This window comes from Syzygium oleosum, unplaced genomic scaffold (assembly GCF_021117445.2).
Source record: "Syzygium oleosum isolate NSW1041296 unplaced genomic scaffold, Sole_v2.1 Sole_v2.06, whole genome shotgun sequence".
Taxonomy (NCBI): domain Eukaryota; kingdom Viridiplantae; phylum Streptophyta; class Magnoliopsida; order Myrtales; family Myrtaceae; genus Syzygium; species Syzygium oleosum.
In genome coordinates, this window is record NW_026607490.1 from 5532621 (window position 1) to 5555667 (window position 23047).

At 42.0% G+C, this 23047-nt stretch overlaps 4 protein-coding genes across 7 annotated transcripts; 1 reads left to right on the forward strand and 3 right to left on the reverse strand.

Annotated features, from left to right (window-relative positions):
* Positions 1–363: 363 nt before the first annotated feature.
* Positions 364–2607, reverse strand: LOC130138525 (pentatricopeptide repeat-containing protein At5g14080-like). Its single transcript, XM_056312766.1, has 2 exons — positions 896–2607; positions 364–787 (listed from the first exon to the last, which is right to left on the reverse strand). The coding sequence occupies exons 1-2, from the start codon at positions 2550–2552 to the stop codon at positions 516–518; spliced, it is 1929 nt and encodes a 642-aa protein (XP_056168741.1). The 5' UTR covers positions 2553–2607; the 3' UTR covers positions 364–515.
* An 863-nt stretch (positions 2608–3470) lies between these two features.
* On the reverse strand, positions 3471–7164 carry LOC115680286 (ACT domain-containing protein ACR6-like). Its single transcript, XM_030604080.2, has 7 exons — positions 6900–7164; positions 6156–6201; positions 5888–6002; positions 5731–5798; positions 4501–5109; positions 4214–4318; positions 3471–4134 (listed from the first exon to the last, which is right to left on the reverse strand). The coding sequence occupies exons 1-7, from the start codon at positions 6944–6946 to the stop codon at positions 3814–3816; spliced, it is 1311 nt and encodes a 436-aa protein (XP_030459940.1). The 5' UTR covers positions 6947–7164; the 3' UTR covers positions 3471–3813.
* A 6957-nt stretch (positions 7165–14121) lies between these two features.
* Positions 14122–17856, forward strand: LOC115680278 (uncharacterized). Of its 4 annotated transcripts, none has more exons than XR_004005622.2 (5): positions 14122–15466; positions 15580–16494; positions 16580–17138; positions 17220–17336; positions 17412–17856. XR_004005622.2 is itself a non-coding variant. In XM_056312117.1 (3 exons), the coding sequence occupies exons 1-3, from the start codon at positions 14234–14236 to the stop codon at positions 16862–16864; spliced, it is 2433 nt and encodes an 810-aa protein (XP_056168092.1). In that variant the 5' UTR covers positions 14122–14233; the 3' UTR covers positions 16865–17391. The 4 variants fall into 4 exon arrangements, 1 of the variants encoding a protein (XP_056168092.1); XR_008816745.1 differs by having other exon boundaries at positions 16580–17038; XR_008816746.1 differs by lacking the exon at positions 17412–17856 and having other exon boundaries at positions 17220–17391.
* Positions 17857–18747: 891 nt separating this feature from the next.
* Positions 18748–20221, reverse strand: LOC115680125 (uncharacterized). The gene is made up of 2 exons (XM_030603862.2): positions 20161–20221; positions 18748–19262 (listed from the first exon to the last, which is right to left on the reverse strand). The coding sequence occupies exons 1-2, from the start codon at positions 20219–20221 to the stop codon at positions 18748–18750; spliced, it is 576 nt and encodes a 191-aa protein (XP_030459722.1).
* Positions 20222–23047: the final 2826 nt, after the last annotated feature.

Sequence of the window (23047 nt, forward strand, 5' to 3'; positions counted from 1 at the left end):
ATCTGACTTTTGATTTCTCACTAATTGGTTTTCGCATCTTCAAGGATATCCTGAATTTTCTTTATAGCTTTCAGATTCGGACTAAACTTGGAAAAGAAAACAGCTTTGCATCTCCCTAATTATTCATTTTCAGTGCATGATGAACACGATCTAACATAAGCAATTGCCTATAATGGCAAAAAGCTGCTGGAGATAGGCTAGTTGAAAACTTTAAATGGGAGAAACAAGTAGAGCATTGTAAAGTTGCATCAGTTAACATGTAACTAATGTCTCGATTGCTTGCTCTCAAAGCTGTTCCATCTAGAAGGTAACACAGATTGGCAAGTCCGAGAAATTATTTTAGTACCATATGCACAGTTTAAATAAAGTGCAAAAAGTACAAACTTCAACTTTCACTCTTCAAACATTCAGGAGCAAAATTGCCAGTCACTTTGTGACTTATGAGATGCTGGAACGAATCATGGTACGACGATAGCGAAGATAATAAAAACAAAAAATATCGCTACAGAGAGGTATTATTGACCGCCAGGCAATTCCTTCGCTTGCATTCTGTCAAGCCAGTTCAAGATTGGTTCCGATTTAGACGCAGAAGAAACTAGGAATACAAGTTCTGATGAAATACGATTCATCATCAGAGAAGAGTTTTCCCTAATCCATTTCATGTGTTCAAGGGCAAGTCTCGCCTCGTCCGCATCATTTAAGTATTTCAGGAAAGTGACATGGGAGTCTAAATTGCCCAAATCACAATTGAAACGTTGGAGCAACTTTGAAGCGGTAACAAAATCACCTGCATCAAGCATGTCAAGACATAGAACCAAGACATTATCTGTTGGTGCAATTATATAAGATCAAGAATACTCGAATCCAGTATTTACTGAGCTCGTCAAAACTTTACCTTTTCTGCAGAGACACAGGATGAATGCACTGAGGACACTACTGACAAGAGTTGGATCCTGTTCAATACACTTATCGAAAATATTAAAGGCAACTTCAAAGTTTGCTTCTTGACAAAGCCCTTGTATGAGAGATTTGTAGATTGAGGAATCTGGTTCCAACCCTTTCTCCAACATGTGGTAAAACAGCCTCCTCGCCTCTTCAACTTGCCCTATTTCAGAGAACTTCTTGATCAAGATAGTATATGTTCTAAAATCTCCAGAATACCCACTTGAAAACATCTCATCCCACAGCCTTTTTGCTGGACGTATAAGATCTTCCCGACAACATGCTTCCAGAACAGAATTATAGCCAACCACATCTGGGCCCAACCCTTTCTTCTTCATCACCTGAAGGATTCCATAAGCTTCTCTTACTTTTCCAGCCTTGCATAAAAATGAGACCATCACAGTGTAACTCTCCGCATCAGCAAAATAACCACCAGAATCCAAGACTTGATACACCTGCATCAGTACATCAGTTTGGTTGTGCTTGCATAAGTTCCTACACAAATTGCTCAATGTCAAAAGGGTCGGGAACTTTCCCTTCTTAATCATGAACCTAAAGAAGGCGATAGCTGATTGGGGATCATCAGCTGAGATTGTTCCGATCAATGCATTGAGGATATCATCCTCCAGGGGAAAGTCCCCACTAACGATGACTTCACCCAACTCTGAGGCTTCCTTCATTAGTCTTTCAGAAATCAGAGTAAATAAAAACTCTCTATAGTCATTCGCCCTCGGAGCTACTCCTAACTTCCGCTTCAACTTCAAAACTCTCTCTTTCTGCACCACATCACCCATTTCTCGAAAAGCTTCCGCAACAATTCTATACGCCATAAAATCAGGTTTGCAGCTTCTACTTCTCAGCTCGTCCAGCACCCAGAGAGCCTCTGATACCCTTGAAGCTTGACAAAGACCATGAACTACCAAAACGGCAATAACTGACCCGTTAATCCCTGCATTACGCATCCTAACTTCATCTAACGCGCTCAGAACCTCGGAAATTTCCCCATTACCACAAAACTTCCACAAGAACACGCCCAATCCCAGAGTGCTCAAACGAACAACCCGCTGCATCATTTCATCGAAAACCTTCCTTGCATTATCGATATGCCCATCAGACGCGAGAGCAGCCAGAAGCAAGTTACACACGTCGGGCCCAACGTCCCCAGCCAACGAACCAATCTCGCTGAAAACCAAAAACCCGTCGTGGGTCCTCTTGTTCCTGACGAAACAGGCGATGACGTGCCCGTAGGCCGAGGCGTCAAGGCTGATCCCGCGGGCCCTGACCCGCTTCAACAGGGCCTCGACGGCGTTGGACTGTCGGGAAGCGGAGAGGGACTTGAGGACCGAGCGGTACGCGAGGGGGTCGTGAGCGAAGCCGGGCTGCTGGGAAGCCCAGTCGAAGAAGCCGAGGGCGAGCGAGGGGTGGGGGATCAGGAAAGGGTCGATCACGCGGGCGACGAGCTGAGGGGTGAGGAGGTCGCGGCAGCCGAGACGGTGGAGAGCTTGCTCGAGCGAGGCCGTCCATGTGCGCGCCGGGATGGTGCGGTTGGAGGAGGCTGAAATGAGAGCTCTGCTGATTCTCGTCGCTAGTTCAGTGGCACTAGATTTCATGTTAGAAAACGATGATCGGCGTCCAGACAGACAAACCCAACTCTTCTTTCCCTCTTTCTCTAGAAGACATTATTCGATTTGAAACATAACTGCTCACAAGACGAACCAATGCCACGGACCTACAAAATGTCAAGTGCATTATTCCGAGGCTAAAGAGCGATTAGTAGATTCGAACATGTGAGCGAGGAGATACTAAATCACTCGGGAGTGAGCCCTACATCACTAAACCAACCACCGAGGCGATGGAAACTTTTCTAATCTCATTATTGAAATTGTGTCAAGCTATAATCAAAATTTGTGCTTGAGGAAGCTTTTGTTACTACGTTGTCAGCTACGTGAAATTGAAAAGATGTGATATAAAATGTTATGTGGGATTTTTTTTCCGCAAAAAACAGAATGACTTAATGGAAGTTCTATAACGAATTAGATTACGAGTTTTAAGACTTCAATGCATGAGAAAAAAACTTTAAATTTTAAGTGCATAACATGGTAAAGATGAGACTTGATAAGAAAGCTCTTAGCAGCAAATGCCCGCCAGCCAAGGACTTGAGATCGAGCTGACGGAAAATCAGGTTTGCCCGGCAACTGCTTGGGTCATGTCATTGACAAAGTCCAGGCGTCGAGGACTCGAGTCGGGTTGTCACGGAACTATTTCTGACATTGGATGATCCAGCCGGTCTCGAGTTGTCACGGAACCATCTCTGACATTGGATGATCCAGCCGGTGGGCGCCAACGGCAGCGGCAGTTTGGTCGATGATGGTGTTGGAGGTGGAAGTACGTTCCAGTTTGTTCTCCATTCGAATATAAATTTTCGTCCATCACAAATCCTTGTCGTGTCATTCCTCAAGAGTGCAGCTAAATAGAAATGACCAAGAACTAAACATGAGATGACACATAAAAGCTGAAAATATGGGGGCTTATACATAATATTCACAGCCTATCTCATTGATCTATCAATACTTTTCACAGCTTTGTACACAGAAGAGTAACATCACCCTGTACACTATCTACTTACAGGAAGTAAAGATTTACAAAAGAAACCATCATTAAAGTACAGATGGTGGTCTTCGGATTCTTCTATCTAAAGTCCAATGGCAGAGAGCTATACCCCCATCATCACTTGGTCCCGATGTACTGCTAATTATTTACAGCAGATGTAATTTTCCGTGTATGTTTGGAGGGGTTGAAATGCTTGATCTTCTATACAGTGTCTACTTACAGGATCACGTGCTGAGCCGTTCATGAGGCCAATCTAACCAACTAGAAGTTCTGGAAGTTCCTTGTTCTGAAGAAGTTGCCGAAGAGGAAACCGACAGTAGTTCCTTGAGGCTGTTTAGGCGACAGAAGCGAATTGTGTTTCACCTGCAACACAGACGGTCCAATTTGACGACGGATCGAATCGATGATCTTGAGGTCCACAGGGCTACCCGTGACATCAGATACGAAAAACGTGTCTTTGGCTTTCCCGTCTTTAGTTGAAATCTCGGCTCTTTTAATGCACAAACCATTCTCCCGGAATACCCTAGTGATATCGGAGAGGAGTCCAACCCGGTCTTCGGCACACAATTCCAGTTCCAAACCCTACAAAAAGGCGTTTTCTCAGTTCACCGCTACCAAGCAACAAAAGATGAATATTTCTTCCAGTAAAGGTTGAAAGTACCTCAGATGCCCGCCTTTCAATAGCTGCTTCAAGACATTGTGTGATCCTTTCTCGTTCAGCTTCTGAGCCTATGGGGAGTCCATCGACATGTCGGATGTAGAATTCCTTCAACCATATGGATTTAACTTCAGTTAACATAGAAGAGATGCATTCGATAGGCAAATAGCTGACAAAGTTGAAACTTTGAGAGAAATGTCAATTTACTAACTCAAAGACCTACTCGCTGTGTACTCCTCCAAAAATGCAAAAGCAATGGGAAAAAGGAATGCCTGGATGTATGAATTCACCTGATAAGCTTCTTTCCTCCCGGTATTGACCATTCCATGAAAGACTACATACTGCATGTCTGTCAATGTGCAAACAATATCAAACAGTAGTTTTGGTCGATCTTTAGACCTCATGGTCACAATGGTATAATCTCTCTCGTAACAATCCATCACTGTTACAAAGGGTCTTGTGCTCTTATCATGCATCCTCCCAATCTCTTCTTTACCAACCCTTTCATAGTCTCTGTCCGCAAACATAATCTGATGTAACCTCCTCTCCCTGTTAGTCACCCCAGGCGGTGAAAGTGTCATCTTGGCCGTGTTAACATCACCATCTGCTCTAAGAACATTGCAAAGAAGGTCCCTTATTGTAGCGAGACGATTCGGATCTTTGATAGCATGCCCCGTGGTATCATCAGTGACATGAACAACAGCTGCGGCCCTAGCATTGTGTGTCCATATTTCAGCGTTTACTACATTGCAGTGAAGGTCCGCAAGAACAGCACACACTTCGGACAACAGACCAGGCCGGTCGGTACCAGAGAGTTCGATTGAGGTGTACTCATTAGAGGGCATAAACCCTACAGACTCTCTAAACGAGGGGGAAAAGCTTGCATTGCTTTCGAGTCTCTGCAAATTTTATATCAAACTTAATAATAAGCCATTAAACGTATTATCATACATAAGAACTCCTTATGACAAATAAATGTGAATTATTCAAGCTTTAAGGAAGCACAGAGGTATTCCAGCATTTACAACGGGACAGAAAACAGTGAACATATGACAATCGTCATAACATTTGCAATTTTCTTTCCTGACAAAAGAAGAATGAATGAGCTCATACAAATCTCTCATGCTTTAACTGGCAAATTTCCAGATTCAACTCACATGTATGTATCACTTTGATAGCCCAGACAAACAATGGAAACAAGTAGATTGGCCAGAAAGATGGAGAAAGACAAGCAAAAATCCAGAGAAAGTCCAAGAGCAACAAATGAAGTATCCGTCACTAACCCGGATCCACCTAATTTTTGTCCACTCCTACAACTTAAAAAGCATTTACCACATATTTTTGCTTAACTATTTAGAAGTATTCTTCATGAGAGAGGAAATGACATGACCAACACCAGGACAAATAACCTTTTGGACAACAAACACATTCTAAAAATTTTCTTACATCTCACCAGGAGGATGGTTGGGGATGAAGGACAAAAGGAGAAGCACAAAGAATTGGGTACACTGCGAACTTACCCTCTTAATATATTCGATGACTTCCTTCTCCTTGATTTTCTGCCCGTCGCAATCAATCACATTAAAAACTGAAGTGTTGAAGAGGGGGAAAAATGAGAAACTGGGTGGAATACTGTAAACTTTATTTCAAATCATCAAGTAGCAAAGAAAGACTCACCATCCATGAACCATCCTCCATCAGATGATATATTAGCTTTAGTAATTGTGAGATTCATATCTATGAGCACTTGGACAACTTCTAGGAGAATCCCATGTTTGTTGACACTGCCAACCTGATGTAGATGAAAAGTGACAAATTAGGAAACTTTGAATCCAATATTCATTCATATTTTGAAACACGAAATGAATCAACATTGACCAACCTTATTTTATCTCATCTAAAATTACGGCCGAACGAAAATAAAAAATGAAAGAACAAGCCGCACCTGTATCACAGTGGCATCCTCGCAAGACTTGTTGTCGATAACAACTCTGCATTACAAGAGCAGCAATTAGATGAAACAGATACATGATCAAGGAGAAGAAAAATCACATGTGGGATGTCATAGCGGTTATGCAAAAATGTACAAAAGTTTGAATACGCAGCAAGCATGATTCAAGACCTCCTTGTGTCCAACTAAATTGACAGTTACCGTAATAATTGCTCATCTAAGACCGAGAAACAAGTACTAATTTACAGAACTACATCACAAATCAAACTCGATGAAAGACAAAATCAAACATCAAACGGTAATCTTGGCATGGCTTCCAACTGATGACTCCTACACAAGATCAAGCATCGCCTGAACTGAACTTCCACCCGCTCGTAAGTTATATAACTTAGCCGAAGCCACTCCAATTAAGTCGATAAACCCAACAACCCTTAAAGGCCCGGCCTTCTTGTTCAAGCTCCGAAGGACAACGGAACCCAGAAGAGCGGGGGGGGAGGGAGGGGCAAAAGCAAGAATTAAACTTCAAAGCAGCGGAACACCCCAAGAACTTCCACACAAAACACTCAAAGCACCCAGAAGAGAAGCCCCCTAAAACCGATCGGAACGGGAAAACCAGACACGACCCTCTCCACCGTACACAATCAGAAACAGCACGGACAGAGAGACACGTGACTTCGACACCCTCGTCCAAGAGCTCGCCCAAACAGAGATACCCAGAATAGAGATTTTTCCCCGCACCTGGGGGGGTTCATTCGTCTGATGAGCTTGGCATACTCATCGTCCATCCCGCGGTTCACTGCTTCTTGTTCCTCCGGAGGGAAGCGGCCCCGAGAGACCAAAGCGAAGTGGAGGAGGGAGTGAACAGGGGAGAGGGGGCAACGCAGGGGAGGAGGAGGAGAATATATTCACAGGGGGGGGAGAGAGGAAGAGAGAATAATGGGGGTGGGGGGAGAGAGTGTTGTGCTGGTGGCGTTGCTCTGGTTTTGGCGACGATGCCTTCTCCAACATCCAAGGAATAACACCCCCCCACAGACAGAGAGAGAGAGAGACGGGGACGACGTAGTGCCAGCCGTTTTTTAACTGAACCTTTACTCAAGAAGGTTAGCAATTTTTATTTTTTTTTTGGTATTCAATAATAATAAAAACTTGTCTAAAATCAAGATTTTGAATATTTTTGTGGGACCGATTTCGCAGAATTAAGGGATAATGACATAAACGGTCCCTGAATTGTAGCTCAATGTGCAATTTGATTCCCGGACTTTAAACTTTTTTGAATGTAGCCCTTGAACTTTAACCTGATGTTCAATGTGGTTCCTAAACTTTCTTGACTTTTGGTATATATATTCAATGTAGTCCTTGGACTATATGAAAATGTTCAATGTAATCCCTGAACTTGAATTAATGGAATGCCTATTTTGAACATTTTCATATAACTCGGTGATTAGATTGAACATGTACTAAAAGTTCGGGGATGACATTGAATAGATTAAAAGTTCAGGGATCACATTACACATTAGGTTAAAGTTTATGGATCATATTGAACAGATTAAAAGTTTAGGGATCAAATTACGCATTGAGCCAAAGTTCAGGGACTATTTGTGTTATTTTCCTTGCAATTAAAACCGACACAATTATTTGTCTAACTCGATTACTACAAGAGCTTTAATATGTCAGCATTAGAGACTACGGGACCTCTTTAAAAAGTAGACTTTTATAAGTTGAAGGATTTCATTGAAGAAAACTTATAAGTCCGAAGACCGCTACATAAGTTTAGGACCACGTATGTGTACTATTTCGAAAAAAAGCCCCTTTCTTTTTCGCCATTTGCATGAACACACTCAACTTCGAGCGCAACAATACACGAACCGTCACCGATTCCTCGAGGCCACCGGTCGAAGCTCATCGCCAACGACGAAGAAGGAAGCCCGTGATCAGGCGAAATGAATGCGAGAAATCGAACTCGAGACGTCGAGTTATTGATATCAAGTAAAAATTCCAATACATATATGCACCTTGGTGCGTGCACTAAATTTCTTGAGCAAGCTACGAAGGTGGAAAAATTGCGCAGCACCATCAAAGATTTAGGAGCGCCAAATGGTCCGACAAAGAACGACATGAATGTTGGAGAAGGTACCATGAGTCCCACGTGATCCTCATCAAAACCTGTAACAAGAATTTGCTGAGGAAGTTTTACTTTTACTTCCAAAATCTTAAAATTGAAAAGACTAGTTTATTGTAAAATTATACCAAGAAACAATAATTTCACGTACCATTTTGAGAAATTTCGACTATTAGCTAATTGGCAGAAGTAGGGTCCTCAGCATTTTCCATGTATTTATTTTTTCTACTTCGCATTTTCTTTTCTTTTTTTCTTCTTCTACTTCTTTACTTTATTTGGGTACGGTCCAGGTGAGTGGGAACCGGAAACCGGAATTGCCTGTATCCTATCCCAGAGGCACGGGGATGCCAAGGCCACGTGATGTTATCGGTGACATGGCACGGACAAGTGTCTCCGCATTTTGGCGGGGTGGAGGTAGGCAATTTTTGGCCGACAAATGGTTTAGCATGAAGGTTCTGGTTTTCCCACCCAACCACCTTAATGATTAAGGCTCTCAATTCACGTTACAAGCTACGATTTAGGGGTGATCGATTATAGGATGGATTGATTTCCTCCATGAAACCTAGAATCGGACCGGGCAAGAATAGTTCTTAATTTGTGAAACTGGAAACCAGCCCAATCGGTCCTGGTCCGGTTTGAAATCTTTTTAATCGGGAACCGGACAGATCCCCGTCGGTTCTCGGGTTGAACCGGGACTGATGCACACTCCCACTATAATTGCCCTCTTAACATTTTTTACCCTCTGATCTTTGGCTCCTGTTCGCATCGAGCTCGTTCGAGCCCAACGCATTTCAGCCCTTGATCTCGATTTTTACCTAGGATTTTTGCACGCATCCTTTAATGATCAAAATTAGTACCCAATAAGCATATATCTCTAGACTTGTGAGACTTGGCAAGCGAGCTTCTAGAACATTTTCCAAGGGTCTTGACGTTCTTGGCGCGACCTGCATTCAAGTCTACATCCCCAGTGTCCGAACTCGTTCGATTTCGTTATGGTTCAGGCACGCGACGTATGTGAGAGTACAAATATCCGTACCGGAATCATGCAAATGCACATTCAGCAGCAGTTCTCATAAACAAACGAGCCGAGAGCGATGTCGCGTACATTCCAACCGAATCACAGAATCGATACGCCAAGCGACGTAGCCCCGTTCACAATCGGACATCCGAACAAACAAGCCGAAATCGACAGTGCCGATGACAATCTGATCCCGAAACATTTCGATCACGACTACCGGGCCGAAAACTTTTGCCCACGGTACAACGTCCACCACCGTCCTAGCAAAACCTACCGATGATGGTTAACCTAGGTTGGGGGGGAAGGAAAGATGTTGAAATCACTTGGCGAAGCAAAAATCGAGAAGATCTTCCTCTTTGGCCTTTCTCACGACACGTCCCGATCAATCATCTAATCCATGACCAACCCACTTTTCGAGCACCCCTTGCTCGTGCGGTCGTCGAAATCGCGGTCAGACCAACCAACACCTAAAATCGCCTACTAATCTTTTGCATTGGACAACGCCTTTTTGAAGGATAGGTCGCTATGGTGTCGAAGAGGACTTTGATCACGATGAACACGCGGCGGCGATCATTATTTGTGTTTATGAAGTGGACGTTTCGTGGTCTTTGTCTCTAGATTTCTTCTTTCTTGATTCGTAATCGTATGTTGTGAGATATGGCTAAAGGGGGGAAAATTCATGCTTCTTTGATGCCGGGCATGATTGTCAAAAAAAAAAAAGAAAAAGAGTTTTAGATATATTGCACGGCAGTCAATCTGGTCATAAACCTTTCAATTGTGCCGATTTAATCGTAAAACTTTTGATTATTTGACAATTTAGTCATAAACTTTTTAACGATTTGCTCCTTTCGATCAATTTTGACAGAAAATCGTTGACGTGAACTCTGGCCGGCTTTCACCCATTTTGCATGGCATGACCGGCATTGACAAGGGTAATTTTTGCAATTTTTTAAAAATTTTTTCCTTTCTATTTTTTCATTTTCTTTCCCTTATGCTTGTGGCCGGTGACCCTCGCCCGGATCATAAAGAAAATGTATAAGTATGAGAAAAGATCCACTCCAAGCGGGATTTCATACAAATCTCGTTTTAGATTGGTCCTTGGATATGGTCGTGTGAATGTATAGCTCCTTCCATGGATCCCTCTAGCCGGGAATCGAATATAGCCAACGATTGTGATCACCAAAGTAATTCCTACATTTCGTTCCCCTCGAATTGCAAAATTTTCTTAAATAAATTTCGTCGGCCTTAAGTCTGCGTCACTGTTTTTAAGCAAAGGCATTCTTGCGCGAGCTTCGTACCTTGTATTAGATCGATGGACCAAGGTAAGCCTACCAAGTTTCGAAACCGCCAAGCTCTTTTCATCAGCTTCTAAGTTAGCTGCCATCTTCCTCGTCACCTACTCTTTTCGTTGGGTCGTCTTCAAGGTCAAGGACTCGCACACTCCTCGTTGTCTGCAACGAATGACTTAGATATCAAGTGGTCAGCGCCTAAAAAAGGCAATGAAGGATATCAGACGTGCGTGATGAAAAGAAGAAGAAGAGAATTTCAAAGCAGAAAAAGAGAGCGAACATAAGATGAAAGGAAAAAGCACAAAAAAAGTCCTCAAATCATTATATCATATCAATTAAGTCCTAATCCACGTCAACGATTTTCGGTTAAAATTGATCGGATAAACTGAATTGGTACAAATGTGAAAAGTTTAACGACTAAATTGGTCCGATTGAAAGATTTGAGACTGAATTAGTACCAACCAATATGTTTAGGACTTTTTTGGTACTTTTTCCCTTGAATAATAGCATAAAGTGACAGTACTTGAACGGTCTCAAGCGCGATGTCTCCCGTTCACGATAACTTAGAGATCACGCTTGTCATCTCATGGATGGTTTCTTAATCGAGGCACCCGAAACGGGACGATGTGTTACCCCTAGGCACGGGAATTCCGATGCCCGACATCGTAAAAAAAACGATAAATTAGAAAAATAATTCTGGGATTGGTCAATGTACAGAGGGAGGGAGGGCAAATAGGGTAATCTCCTATTCTCATGGGAGTGGATAAGGAATAGGAGCGACAAAGTTCCTTCTCATCATGAGTAGACTTCCAAGCAAAGCAAAGCAAACATCCAGAGAACTGTGAATAGTGAATACAAAAACCTGGACAGAGAGGAAAGTCTACAACTAGCTTATCCTTTTCGTTTAGAGGGATTAGGAGACGAGGCCGGTGACAACTACAAGAGTGACACCCAGGCCAGGAACGTGGAGCTTTTCCAGCAACACCCATAGTCTATTTTGTCTTTGCCTTGCTCTGGATTTTGCATACCAAATTGAGCGTGTTTGTTCCACGATCGAAAAATGAATGGTTCGAAAATTTTTTTCTTAAAAATGATCGTTCGAAATTAGTTAGTCAATTAAAGATGCTCGTTATCAATAACAATTTTTGTTTAAGCATTATTTTTAGGAAAGCGTTTTTCGAAAATATTCATTTTCCTCGAAACAAACGAGACCTAAGCGTCCCATCCAAAACCCAATAACTTCGGGATCAGGGTCTCCCTGGTACTCTGGAACAACTTGCGCTTGTGGAAACTACTTACTTAATCTGAAAAAAGCACAAATTCTTCGTTTTAGTCAGGTTAATCTGAAAATTTTGTTTAGCTATATTCCCAAGATTTGGCTCCTCATAAGCTCACCCCTTGGGCCCACCTTCAAAACGACGGATCGCTGACCAAAACGAACTTATTGCTAAGGGTGAGCATACCATATCATCGATCGCCGGAGTCTCGACGATAATTTTTCCTCAAGGGTCTGCTATTTTCTAATGTATGGATCGAATCGAGTACGTGCATGCTCAGGAATAATATTATGCAACTTTTATGCAGGATATCTATAAAACATTTTGGGACAAGTGCACTACAAGTCCTAAAACTTGTCACAAAAATGCGTTTGAGTCCTAAAACTTGCAAAAAGTTCAATCGAGTCCTAAAACTTGTAAGAAAAGTGCATTTGAGTCCTAAAGTTAACACCGTTAAGTTTATTAACGGAAAACGCTGATGTGGCGCTGACGTGGCGCTTATTAATCATTTCTCTCTCCTACGTGGAAAATGGTTTAAGCAAAAATGTCCACGTATGCAAAACGACGTCGTTTTTGGACGTCCCCCTTTCTTCTTGAACGTCTCTCTTTCCTTTCCCCTACGTCGTCTCCTTCGTCTCCTTCCTTCTTCCTTCTGAACGTCTCTCTGAATCGTATGCTCCGATTCAACCTCTGCCGGAACAACATCTCTTCTTCTTCTTCTTCTCAAATCGATGTCCTCTGAACCCTAAGCCCAGACTCGTCGTCGTCCTTCTCTCCTCTAAACGAAATTAACATTTGGTCTCCCTTTGAACCCTAAGCCCCAAATCAAGTTCGACGATCTCGAGTTCCCTCGTGATTTGGGTCTCCATGCGAGTTGGAGTTCGACGCCCATCGTCATTTGGAGTTTAATCGTGATCTGAAGTTCGTAGAGTTCGAGTTCGAGTTCGAGTTCTCTTCTTCGTCGATAGCGAGTTCGTGCGAAGACCTGTCCTGCGGGAGTCTCGAAGGCGGATCGAGTGGCTTTGATGACGGAGACGGCGACGGCGACGGGGACTCCTCTCACAGGTATCGCTCTCTGCATTATAGCATGTTGGTATCGAGCGACGTGTGTTTCTATTCCAGTTCGTTCAGGACCTGTGTGTTCGGAGCGATTCGATTTGCGTTGCGATTGCGATGAGGTAGGGTAAGGTAGGATGGCTGTTTGCCCGAAGGCGCTCTCAAGTCGATGCACAATCAACTATTAGTAGTCATCCTCCGTCCTCATTATAATGCTTAAACCTCTACCGAAGAGCATGATGAGTCAACTGAGAGTGATGGAAACTCAAAGTGTTGTTTCCGGTATCTTCATGATTGATTCAGCAGGCATGGGTTAGATTTTCCATTGATTGTAGAAGTTTAGGTTACCTGGGATCAGTAGACATAAATTCAACTCCGGAGTGTGCTGATGTACGCACCCTTCTCGTAGTAGCCAAATCATGCTATCCTATTTCGGAATGTGAATCAGCTACTTCTCCATTGGTCATTGCAAGTTTAGAAAACTTTGTGCAGAATGTGTTCTTCATCATCTGATTCGGTCATCGGTCTTGCTCCAAATATTTTATCTCTGCACTATTTTTTTTTTACTTTTCACATGTTCATTATTTTTGCAAGATTCTTTTCTGCTATGAAGTTCTTCTTCAAGCTAGAAAGTACAAAAATAAACAAGCACAATTATGGTTTGAACACAAAGATGATGTTCTTACAACCTTTACCAAATGACTCTATGAATCGAAGGATGATATTTATGTCGCTCCCATTTCACGGGAGGAATTCCTAGACTGGAAAATTTTTGTATCGTAGCTTAAAACCTTTAATGAGATGTATCAAAGCTACAGATTGCCTATCTTTTCATTCCATTCCACACAGCCACACCTTTTCTCATTTGTTTTTCTGCTCTTTTCTCTCTTAGAGCATTTATTTGTGCGGTTAAATCATCAATATTTTTCTTCTGCTCAGTTAAGTTTACTCTTTGTTTTTGTTCCCTTGTAGGTCTAATGGCCGAGAACAAAGTTTATGTCACTGTTTTCTTTGGAGGTAAGTTTCAAGTTGGACCGCCATTGGAATACGTAGGTGGAAGGGTTGATGTTGTCGAAATAGGCTTAAATAATGGTTTACTATCTAATATAATTGAAGCTATTGAGGCTTTGGGTGTGCGTGAAATAGAGAAACTCTTTTACAGAGTTCCTGGAAGTGCGACTCCTAAAGACAGGCTAACTCTTAGGTATTTATGGGATAACTCTGATGTGATAGATCTATTTTATCATCATCTGCGTTCTAAAAATATTGACCTATATGTTGAGCATGTTGATGATGAAGAGACGGGAGCTGAGATGGAAATTGGAGGTTTGTATAATGTGATTGGGAATATTGATGATGACGGGAATCAGCTTGAGGTTGCTAATAGGGATCTGGATGAGGGGGAGGATGATGATGCATGTAATTTAGTGGATGTGGAACAATCGAGTGACGGTGATGATTTTGAACTGGTTGATGCAAGGAGAAAATTAAAGGAATTTTCAGCGAGACATAGGCTACAAAGTGGCGCTTATAGTGAGGTAGCTGGTACTTCCCAAACACCGGTTGTGGATGAGGCTCAGTTGGTAGATGCTTCTGGGTACGAAACAGAGTACCGTTATTCAGATGATGAAGAAAGTCTTCAATCAGGTTTGAATGATAAGGGCGATGAGGAGGTTGAAGTTGCTATTTCAAGGAGGAGAAGTAGGTTCCCATCATATGAACAAAATGGTACAAATCTGGTATTTATTGTCGGCATGACATTCGAGGATGCAGCTGAATTTAAAGATGCAATTTTGAGGTATTCTGTGGCTGAGCAAAGAGCAATCAAATACACCAAGAACACAAAAAAATTTGTAAGAGCCAGGTGTGCCCAGACAAATTGTAATTGGATGATTTATGGTGCTCTTGATAGCAAGACAGGGTCATTTCATTTGAAAAAATATATAGATGAGCATATATGTAGTATCACTTTCGAGAATAAGAGAGTGTCTAGTGCTTACTTAGCTAAACACTTCATGATTCTCATTTCTGCAATGCCTAAAATCAATGCACCTGAGTTGAAGAAATTAGTTAGAGAACAGCTGGGAGTAAATGTCACTTTGAGTCAGTGTAGGAGAACAAAGCTAAAAGTATTGAAGGAATTGCAAGGCAATTATAAGGAGGAGTATGCACAGATGTATGACTACTTGGGGGAGCTTTACACCACAAGTCCTGCAAGCAATTTAAAGATGAAAGTTGAAAGGCCACTGTCAGATTCTCTACCATTATTTGATAGGGCTTACTTTTGCTTTGATGCCTGCAGGAAAGGTTTTTTGGCTGGATGTAGGAAGATAATTGGATTAGATGGATGTTTCTTGAGGGGTTTGATCAAGGGTGAGTTATTGTGTGCCGTAGGGAGGGATGCCAACAACCAAATGTATCCAGTGGCATGGGCAATGATAAGAATCGAGAATAAGGACACATGGACTTGGTTTATCGAATTGTTGAAATCAGACCTTGATATGTGTAATGGCAATGGTTGGACTTTGATAAGTGACCAACAAAAGGTATGCAATGCATCTTTATGACTCATTTGGAAATCGATTGCAACATTGTATGCAATGCTTATCAATATTAATGTTTTGCTTTTGCTTTTGTTTTTTTTTTATATATTTGTCAGGGTCTCGTCCCTTCCGTAGCTGAACTTTTGCCAAATGCAGAACATAGGATGTGTGCAAGGCACATATATTCCAATTGGGGACAAAAATACAACGGAAAACAGTTGATGAGACAATTTTGGAAATGTGCTAAGAGTACTAATATGTCAGATTTTGAGGTTCATAGACAAAGATTGAAAGAAATGACTCACCAAGGTCAAGACGATCTATTCCGTACCGAGCCAAAAGACTGGTGCAAAGCCTTCTTTGACACCAAAATTAAATGTGATGTTATTGATAATAATCTCAGTGAAGCTTTCAACGGGAGGTGCGTGGAAGCTAGGTGCAAGGCCATTTTGAGCATGCTGGAGGATATTAGAATCATGGTTATGAATAGAATGCACACTCAGAGGGATGGATGTGCCAGGTGGACTAGAAATTATGGTCCAAGGATTGCGCATAAGTTACATCAGAATACAACTGCTAGTAGGTATTGTCATTTGATATGGAATGGAGATGAAGGATATGAGATTATGGAAGGTGGTGACAAATATGTTGTTGACTTCAATTTGAAGACTTGTTCTTGTCGAGCTTGGGAACTTAGTGGAATTCCATGTTGTCATGCCATTTGTGCGATACACCACAAGAGAAATGATCCGAGCGACTACCTAGCTGAGTGCTTCTACAAGGTAAAGTATCTAAGTGCTTATCAATTCATGATGCCTACGGTGAGAGGACAGAAATTTTGGGAGAAAACGCTGAAAGAAGCTCCTCAACCCCCACCGATGAAGAAGATGCCCGGTAGGCCAAAAAGAAGTAGAAGAAAGCAACCAATTGAGCTTGTAAAAGGTGATAGAATGACTAAAGAGGGTAAACGAATGACTTGTTCTACCTGCATTGTGGTTGGACATAATAGCAAAGGATGTCCTTTGAAAAAGGTATTGTCTCAACTAATTGATCATGTTGATGCCGAGCATGTTATCTTAATATGTTGTCAATTAATGCTTGCTATGTGCTTTTCAGGCCAATGCTCAGGCCAATGTATGTTCATCTAGTGCTCATGCCAATGCAAGTACAGCTGAAGCTCATGCTCAATCTCAAGCCAATGTGTGTTCATCTAGTGCTCATGCCAATGCAAGTACAGCTGAAGCTCATGCTCAATCTCAGGCCAATTCCATTGGACCAAGGCCTGACAAAAGACAAATAAGTTGTGGTAGAACCATCTATTGTAAGTTTTATATGTCATGGTTCCAATTTAATGATGATGAGTATCTATTCAGGCTAAAGCTAAAGCAACGACAAGCGTAAGTGAAGGAGGATCCAAAGGCCAGGCCAATGCTTCTGCAGAGGCCAGTGCAATACGAGACAATAGTGGGCAGGCCAATGCTTCTGCTCAGGCTAGTGCAAATGTAAGAGGATGCAGTGCCACTCCATCCTCTCATATAGGATGTACAGCTACCGCTGATATAAGAGGATGCAGTGGTGAGGCCAATGCTTTTGCTAAAGTCTGTTTGATCAAGGTGAAGGTATTTATAGTGCTCAAGCCAATGTAATTGCTCAGGATAGACCGCAGAAAATCCCAGTGAGTAATACGTCAATCCCCATGCATACATGTATTGTGATTACATTCTCATGTCAAATAATTTTATTTTTTTTTTTTCAGTTTAAAAGACCTGCAATTGAAAATGAAATGATGCAAGGACAAGCACAGGCGAAGAGGAAGAAAATGGTAGGGTTGGGTGTTGACACAAATCGTAGGACAAACCTTCAAATTCTCAACGTGAGTGATATTTTAACAATTTATAATAGCAATTGCATGTCTCCTTGAGATAAAAACATGTTCATTCTTTTGTAGCCCGGCACAACTGGTGTAAGAGTATGTAACCTACCAGACAAAGGGGTAGTTTTAGGAGCTGCTTCAATGGCAAAGGCACATCCCCAAGCCAATGCACAACCTCGGCAATTAAGAACTTGTCCTCGAAAGCATGTTGATGTAAAGCGAAAGGCACCATTACAACCCAAGGCGAGTTCCCAACCTCAGTCATATCATGCTACAACAGCTCAAAAACATCGTGTAAAGCGAACGACACCGTCACAACCCCAAGCGAGTTCTCAACCTCAGTCATCTCATGCTACAATAGCTCCTCGAAAGCATATTGCGGTGAAGCCAAAGCCACTATCACAACCATAGGCCAGTTCCCAACCTCAGTCATCTCAGGCTACAACAACTCCTCCAAAGCCTATTGTTGCAGGACCATATATGGAAAAGCCCAAGAATTATGAATAATGTGAAGGTCGAACCTGCTTGACCTCCAAAGACCATAGAATTGGATTGACATATTTGCTAAAAATGGTTTTTTTACGTGAATTTATGTCAATTATCAGCTGGTTTTTTGTATGAGACATGTAGCTTTGTTTGTTCGGAACTTGGCAGACAACTTTTGGACAGCTTTTGGTCTAAGCCTAATCAAGTTTCTATTTTTTTAGGTGAATTTATGTCATTTTCGCTAAGCTAATGCAGGCATTTGTTGAACAGAAGCTTTTGTTCTCGATCATTAATCAGTATGTTGAGTATCAGATAGTGCTTGAGTTGCTACTTGCCTTTAGTACACTGATAGTGCAGATATTTTGTTGAACAGAATATTCATCATCAATCGTTATCAGTACGCGCAGTATCAAAGAGTGCTCGAGTTGCTATTTGTCTGCTATAGCCTGATTTTTGTGTTTATGCTCAACTTGGGCTAGTACGAGCAGTTGTATAGAACAGCATGTAAACGAGAGTTATTTAGACAGAATTTAGATACATGTCAGGGTGTGGGAATCGGAATGCGATGCACCAATTTGTTAGAACAGCATGTAAACGATAGTTTTCTATGTTTGGGAAAGCCTAGTTTATGTGTATAAATGTATACTCATTATGTTTAAGAATACGTTAGCACCAACTTTGGCCAATGACAATGTTATTAAATTGCATGAGTGCATGGTTGGTTGATCAGATTGCCTATTTTGGCCATCCAAGATCGAAGTTCAGATTGCGAACAAACTAATCGAACATAACAATCGAAAAATAGGGTAATCTTGAACATTGTTATGTGATCAACAGGGACATAATCCATGATAACATTAGATTTCATTCCCATCTCAATTACCCACAACTAGTCTTACAAACTTACAAACTTACAAACAAGGTACTATGGAAGACTTAGAAAATTCCCACCAACTTTCACATTACATATAACCAATGCAGTCATACAACACATGCATAGAACGAATGCCAATTGATATAGCATCTTTTCTTTCTTTACTTGTGCGAGCTCCTCCTTTAAACGTTTATTTTTCGCCCTTTGAGTCTTCATTTTAGTTAGCAATGAGCTCACATCGACCTCATCACGCCTCGATTGGCTTGATTCACATAGTGCTTGATTTCTTTCAAGGAGGTCGACTATCATGTCCCTTGCTCGATCTGGTATCTTCGGGTCAACCCACATGAAGAAATCGCAGCAACTCGGACCATCAAACTTAGCACATCCATGAAACCTTCTTCCTGCATTTTTCCTTGTCTTTGCGGTAAGAATTGGTGATTGAAGACCACAATAGCATGTTGGCTCCGACTCGACCTCATTAGGAGTTACAACACTTGATTCAGATGTTGGCACTCTCATTCTTCTAGTCGTCATATTATAAGAACCTAATTGAAGTATATTATCTGTATTTTGATTCTTTCCAGACAACAAACTACATTAGCACAATCTTTCTCAAAATGGTTCATGCTTGGCATCATATGTGAATTGAGAAGAAACTCTAGAAAACGATAACAAAGTCGAAAATTTCATATATAATTAGGAAGAATCTGACAGACAGTAGACACCACAAAAAGTATATAAAAATTCCTCAATCTTTCGACACACAAAATCTCCACCATATGGTAAAGCAACTCACTAATATGGACCAGAAGAGAAACATTTGAAGCTAATATCACGAGTCAAGGCTCAGCTCCACATAAACCAATCAAGAACTCGAGACAAGAACCATTTCTCACGCGGTCGTGAACTGAAATTAGAAACCCAAGCAGCTATCCTACCCTACCTCATCGCAAATCACAACGCAAATTAAGGGTCAAAGCATAGTGGACTTCTTATCTGTTTGAACTTCATGTATTGAAAACAGGAGTCAAAGTTCAATCTCAATTTCACAAAGAATCTTACTGTGAGAAAGGTGCGTACATCAGCACACTCCGAAGCTGAATTTATGTCTACTGATCCCAGGTAACCTAAACTTCTACAATCAATGGAAAATCTAACCCATGTCTGCTGAATCAATCATGAAGATACCGGAAACAACACTTTGAGTTTCCATCACTCTCAGTTGACTCATCATGCTCTTCGGTAGAGGTTTAAGCATTATAATGAGGACGGAGGATGACTACTAATAGTTGATTGTGCATCGACTTGAGAGGGCCTTCGGGCAAACAGCCATCCTACCTTACCCTACCTCATCGCAATCGCAACGCAAATCGAATCGCTCCGAACACACAGGTCCTGACCGAACTGGAATAGAAACACACGTCGCTCGATACCAACATGCTATAATGCAGAGAGCGATACCTGTGAGAGGAGTCCCCGTTGCCGTTGCCGTCTCCGTCGTCAAAGCCACTCGATCCGCCATCGAGACTCCCGCAGGACAGGTCTTCGCACGAACTCGCTATCGACGAAGAAGAGAACTCGAACTCGAACTCGAACTCTACGAACTTCAGATCACGATTAAACTCCAAATGACGATGGGCGTCGAACTCCAACTCGCGAGGAGACCCAAATCACGAGGGAACTCGAGATCGTCGAACTTGATTTGGGGCTTAGGGTTCAAAGGGAGACCAAATGTTAATTTCGTTTAGAGGGAGAGAAGGACGACGACGAATCTGGGCTTAGGGTTCAGAGGACATCGATTTGAGAAGAAGAAGAAGAAGAGATGTTGTTCCGGCAGAGGTTGAATCGGAGCATACGATTCAGAGAGACGTTGAGAAGGAAGAAGGAAGGAGACGAAGGAGACGCCGCAGGTGAAAGGAAAGAGAGACGTTCAAGAAGAAAGGAGGACGTCCAAAAACGACGTCGTTTTGCATACGTGGAAATTTTTGCTTAAACCATTTTCCACGTAGGAGAGAGAAATGATTAATAAGCGCCACGTCAGCGCCACATCAGCGTTTTCCGTTAATAAATTTAACGGTGTTAACTTTAGGACTCAAATGCACTTTTGTTACAAGTTTTAGGACTCGATTGAACTTTTTGCAAGTTTTAGGACTTAAACGCATTTTTGTGACAAGTTTTAGAACTTGTAGTGCACTTGTCCCAAAACATTTTGTAGGTGCCGGACAACATGAAGATCGTGAAATATTTAAAAAGACAGAAAGAAAAAAAACCAAAAAGCGAGAGGGGTTAAACTATTGAATCTCGATATGTCCTGGCCGGTGTGATATGCCACGTCGGTAAATAAATATCCCCGCCGCAAAAAAAGCTCTCCGGCCAGATCAGCGTGGCGCTGCGGGGACCACCCGCGGCCATCGATCGGGCGCCACGTGGCGAGCGGCGCGTGGTGGGGGGGGGAGGGCATCGTCCAGCTGGCGAATATCTGGTCGTCCGTCCTTGGGGTTGTTGGCGGCAAAAGGGATTGATTGTTTGCCAGTTGGATCGGAAGGGGGAATATAGCGGGGAAGAAAAAATAAAAATAAAAATAAAAATAAATTAAAAGGGCGGGAAAAAAGGGCCCCACTCAGTAGAATGGACGGTGATTGATTGGACATTCCTCTGTGTGGGCCCCAGGTGAAGGGACATATAATTGGAGGGGCCCCACCAGCTGAGACCATCCACATCAGATCCAGTTTTTTGGAATTGGGATTTTTCCCCGTAGATCCTTGGTGTTTTTTTTTTCTTTTACTATTTTTTTGTAATGGTTTACCTGATCAAGAACGGGTGTTTTCGCCTGTGTTGGCTAAAACGCATTGTTTAACGATCTAGCGACCGGTCTGTCGACTCATCCCCTGTCTCTCCTCGATTTTTTCTTTTTCCGGAGGCAGGTCTGGAATGCCTTCTTTTTTTGTCATCTCGAGATCCGGACGAAGTGTTGAGAACCTCAGCCACAATATTTCTCTAGGTGTGGAAGCTGCCTCTACCCCTTGTTGTTTAAATGTTCCCGAGGATTGGGACCTAAGTTTTGGTAGGAACACCCCACCATAAGGTGTTTTCCCTTCATTGACTTAAGAGCCTTTTAATGACCTGTTTAGATCCATTGCTTTTTCTAAGAATGGATTAGTTTTATCGGGTGCAAATTTTCTCAATAGGTCAATGTTGAACATAATACACACTTTTGTTGATTAAGAAGGGTAATATATGGGCATATGGATCCAAAAGCTATTTGCATTGGCTTTAACATTTTGAGCGAGTTAATCATTTCATTTCTCCGATTAACGATGAATTCAACAATCACTGAACCTAAGTCTCGATCTCGATCATTCTTTTTTTGTCATTCTTATTTTCAGACTCAATGACCCCTTTATATGCGCTAGAGGCCGTGCATATCCTTCCATCTCTTCTCCATGATAGCTGATAACCCCAAAATCATCTGTAACGTTTAGTGTGTCCTCAACTTGTTTTTTTATTGAAAGCGATTCTACCTATTTTTCGATCATGAAATTAATTTCTTTCAATTCGGTCCCACATTAAAAGGATGCATTTCTTCCAAAAACTCCCGACACCCATTTCGCGAATTCATCTTCTCGATACAATAACCAGATCTCAAGCGCGCATCATGCATGCACCCAATTCACTTTCCGCGCGAATCCCATTTGGTAATAAGAAAAAAAAAATCTCCAAAGTAGGCATCCTCTTCTAAAATGCTTGTATTATTCGGAAGAATTTGCGCAAGGTGACAAAAGTTCCATAATGAGAACTTGTCTTCCAATTCAACATTCTCTCTCTCTCTCCTTTGCTTCTTGTGGAAGGACTTCGCTTGAGCCCATCCCCCTTTCAAATAAAAAATTCCCCCAGCAGACACTTAGTTGATACGCTACGATTCGGAATCAATTGGCCAAAGGGATCGATTGTAGAAACAAGAGGAATCGATTGAACATGAACGGGATGACACGCGCGCGGTGATGCTGTCTGCCCAAGTGAATCTTCAAAAGTTATGGGTGGTGGGGATTCATCTTCGATTTTACCGGAATCGGTTTCAACTCCCCCATCATTGGCACTTAGCAGCATTGTGGGGATCCCTCATTGCCGTGGCTCAAAAGAGGCCATCCCTGCTCTCCCATGAGTGGCCAAGTGGCTCAAAAGCATCCTAGGTACGTAAACAATTGGGTAAATGATATGAACGGTCTCTGAATTTCGGTCCAATGTGCAATGTGGTCCATGAACTTGAAATTCGTTTAATGTGGTCTATGAACTTTAACTTGCTGTGCAATGTTATCCCTAAACTTTTAATTTGTTCAATGTGGTCCAT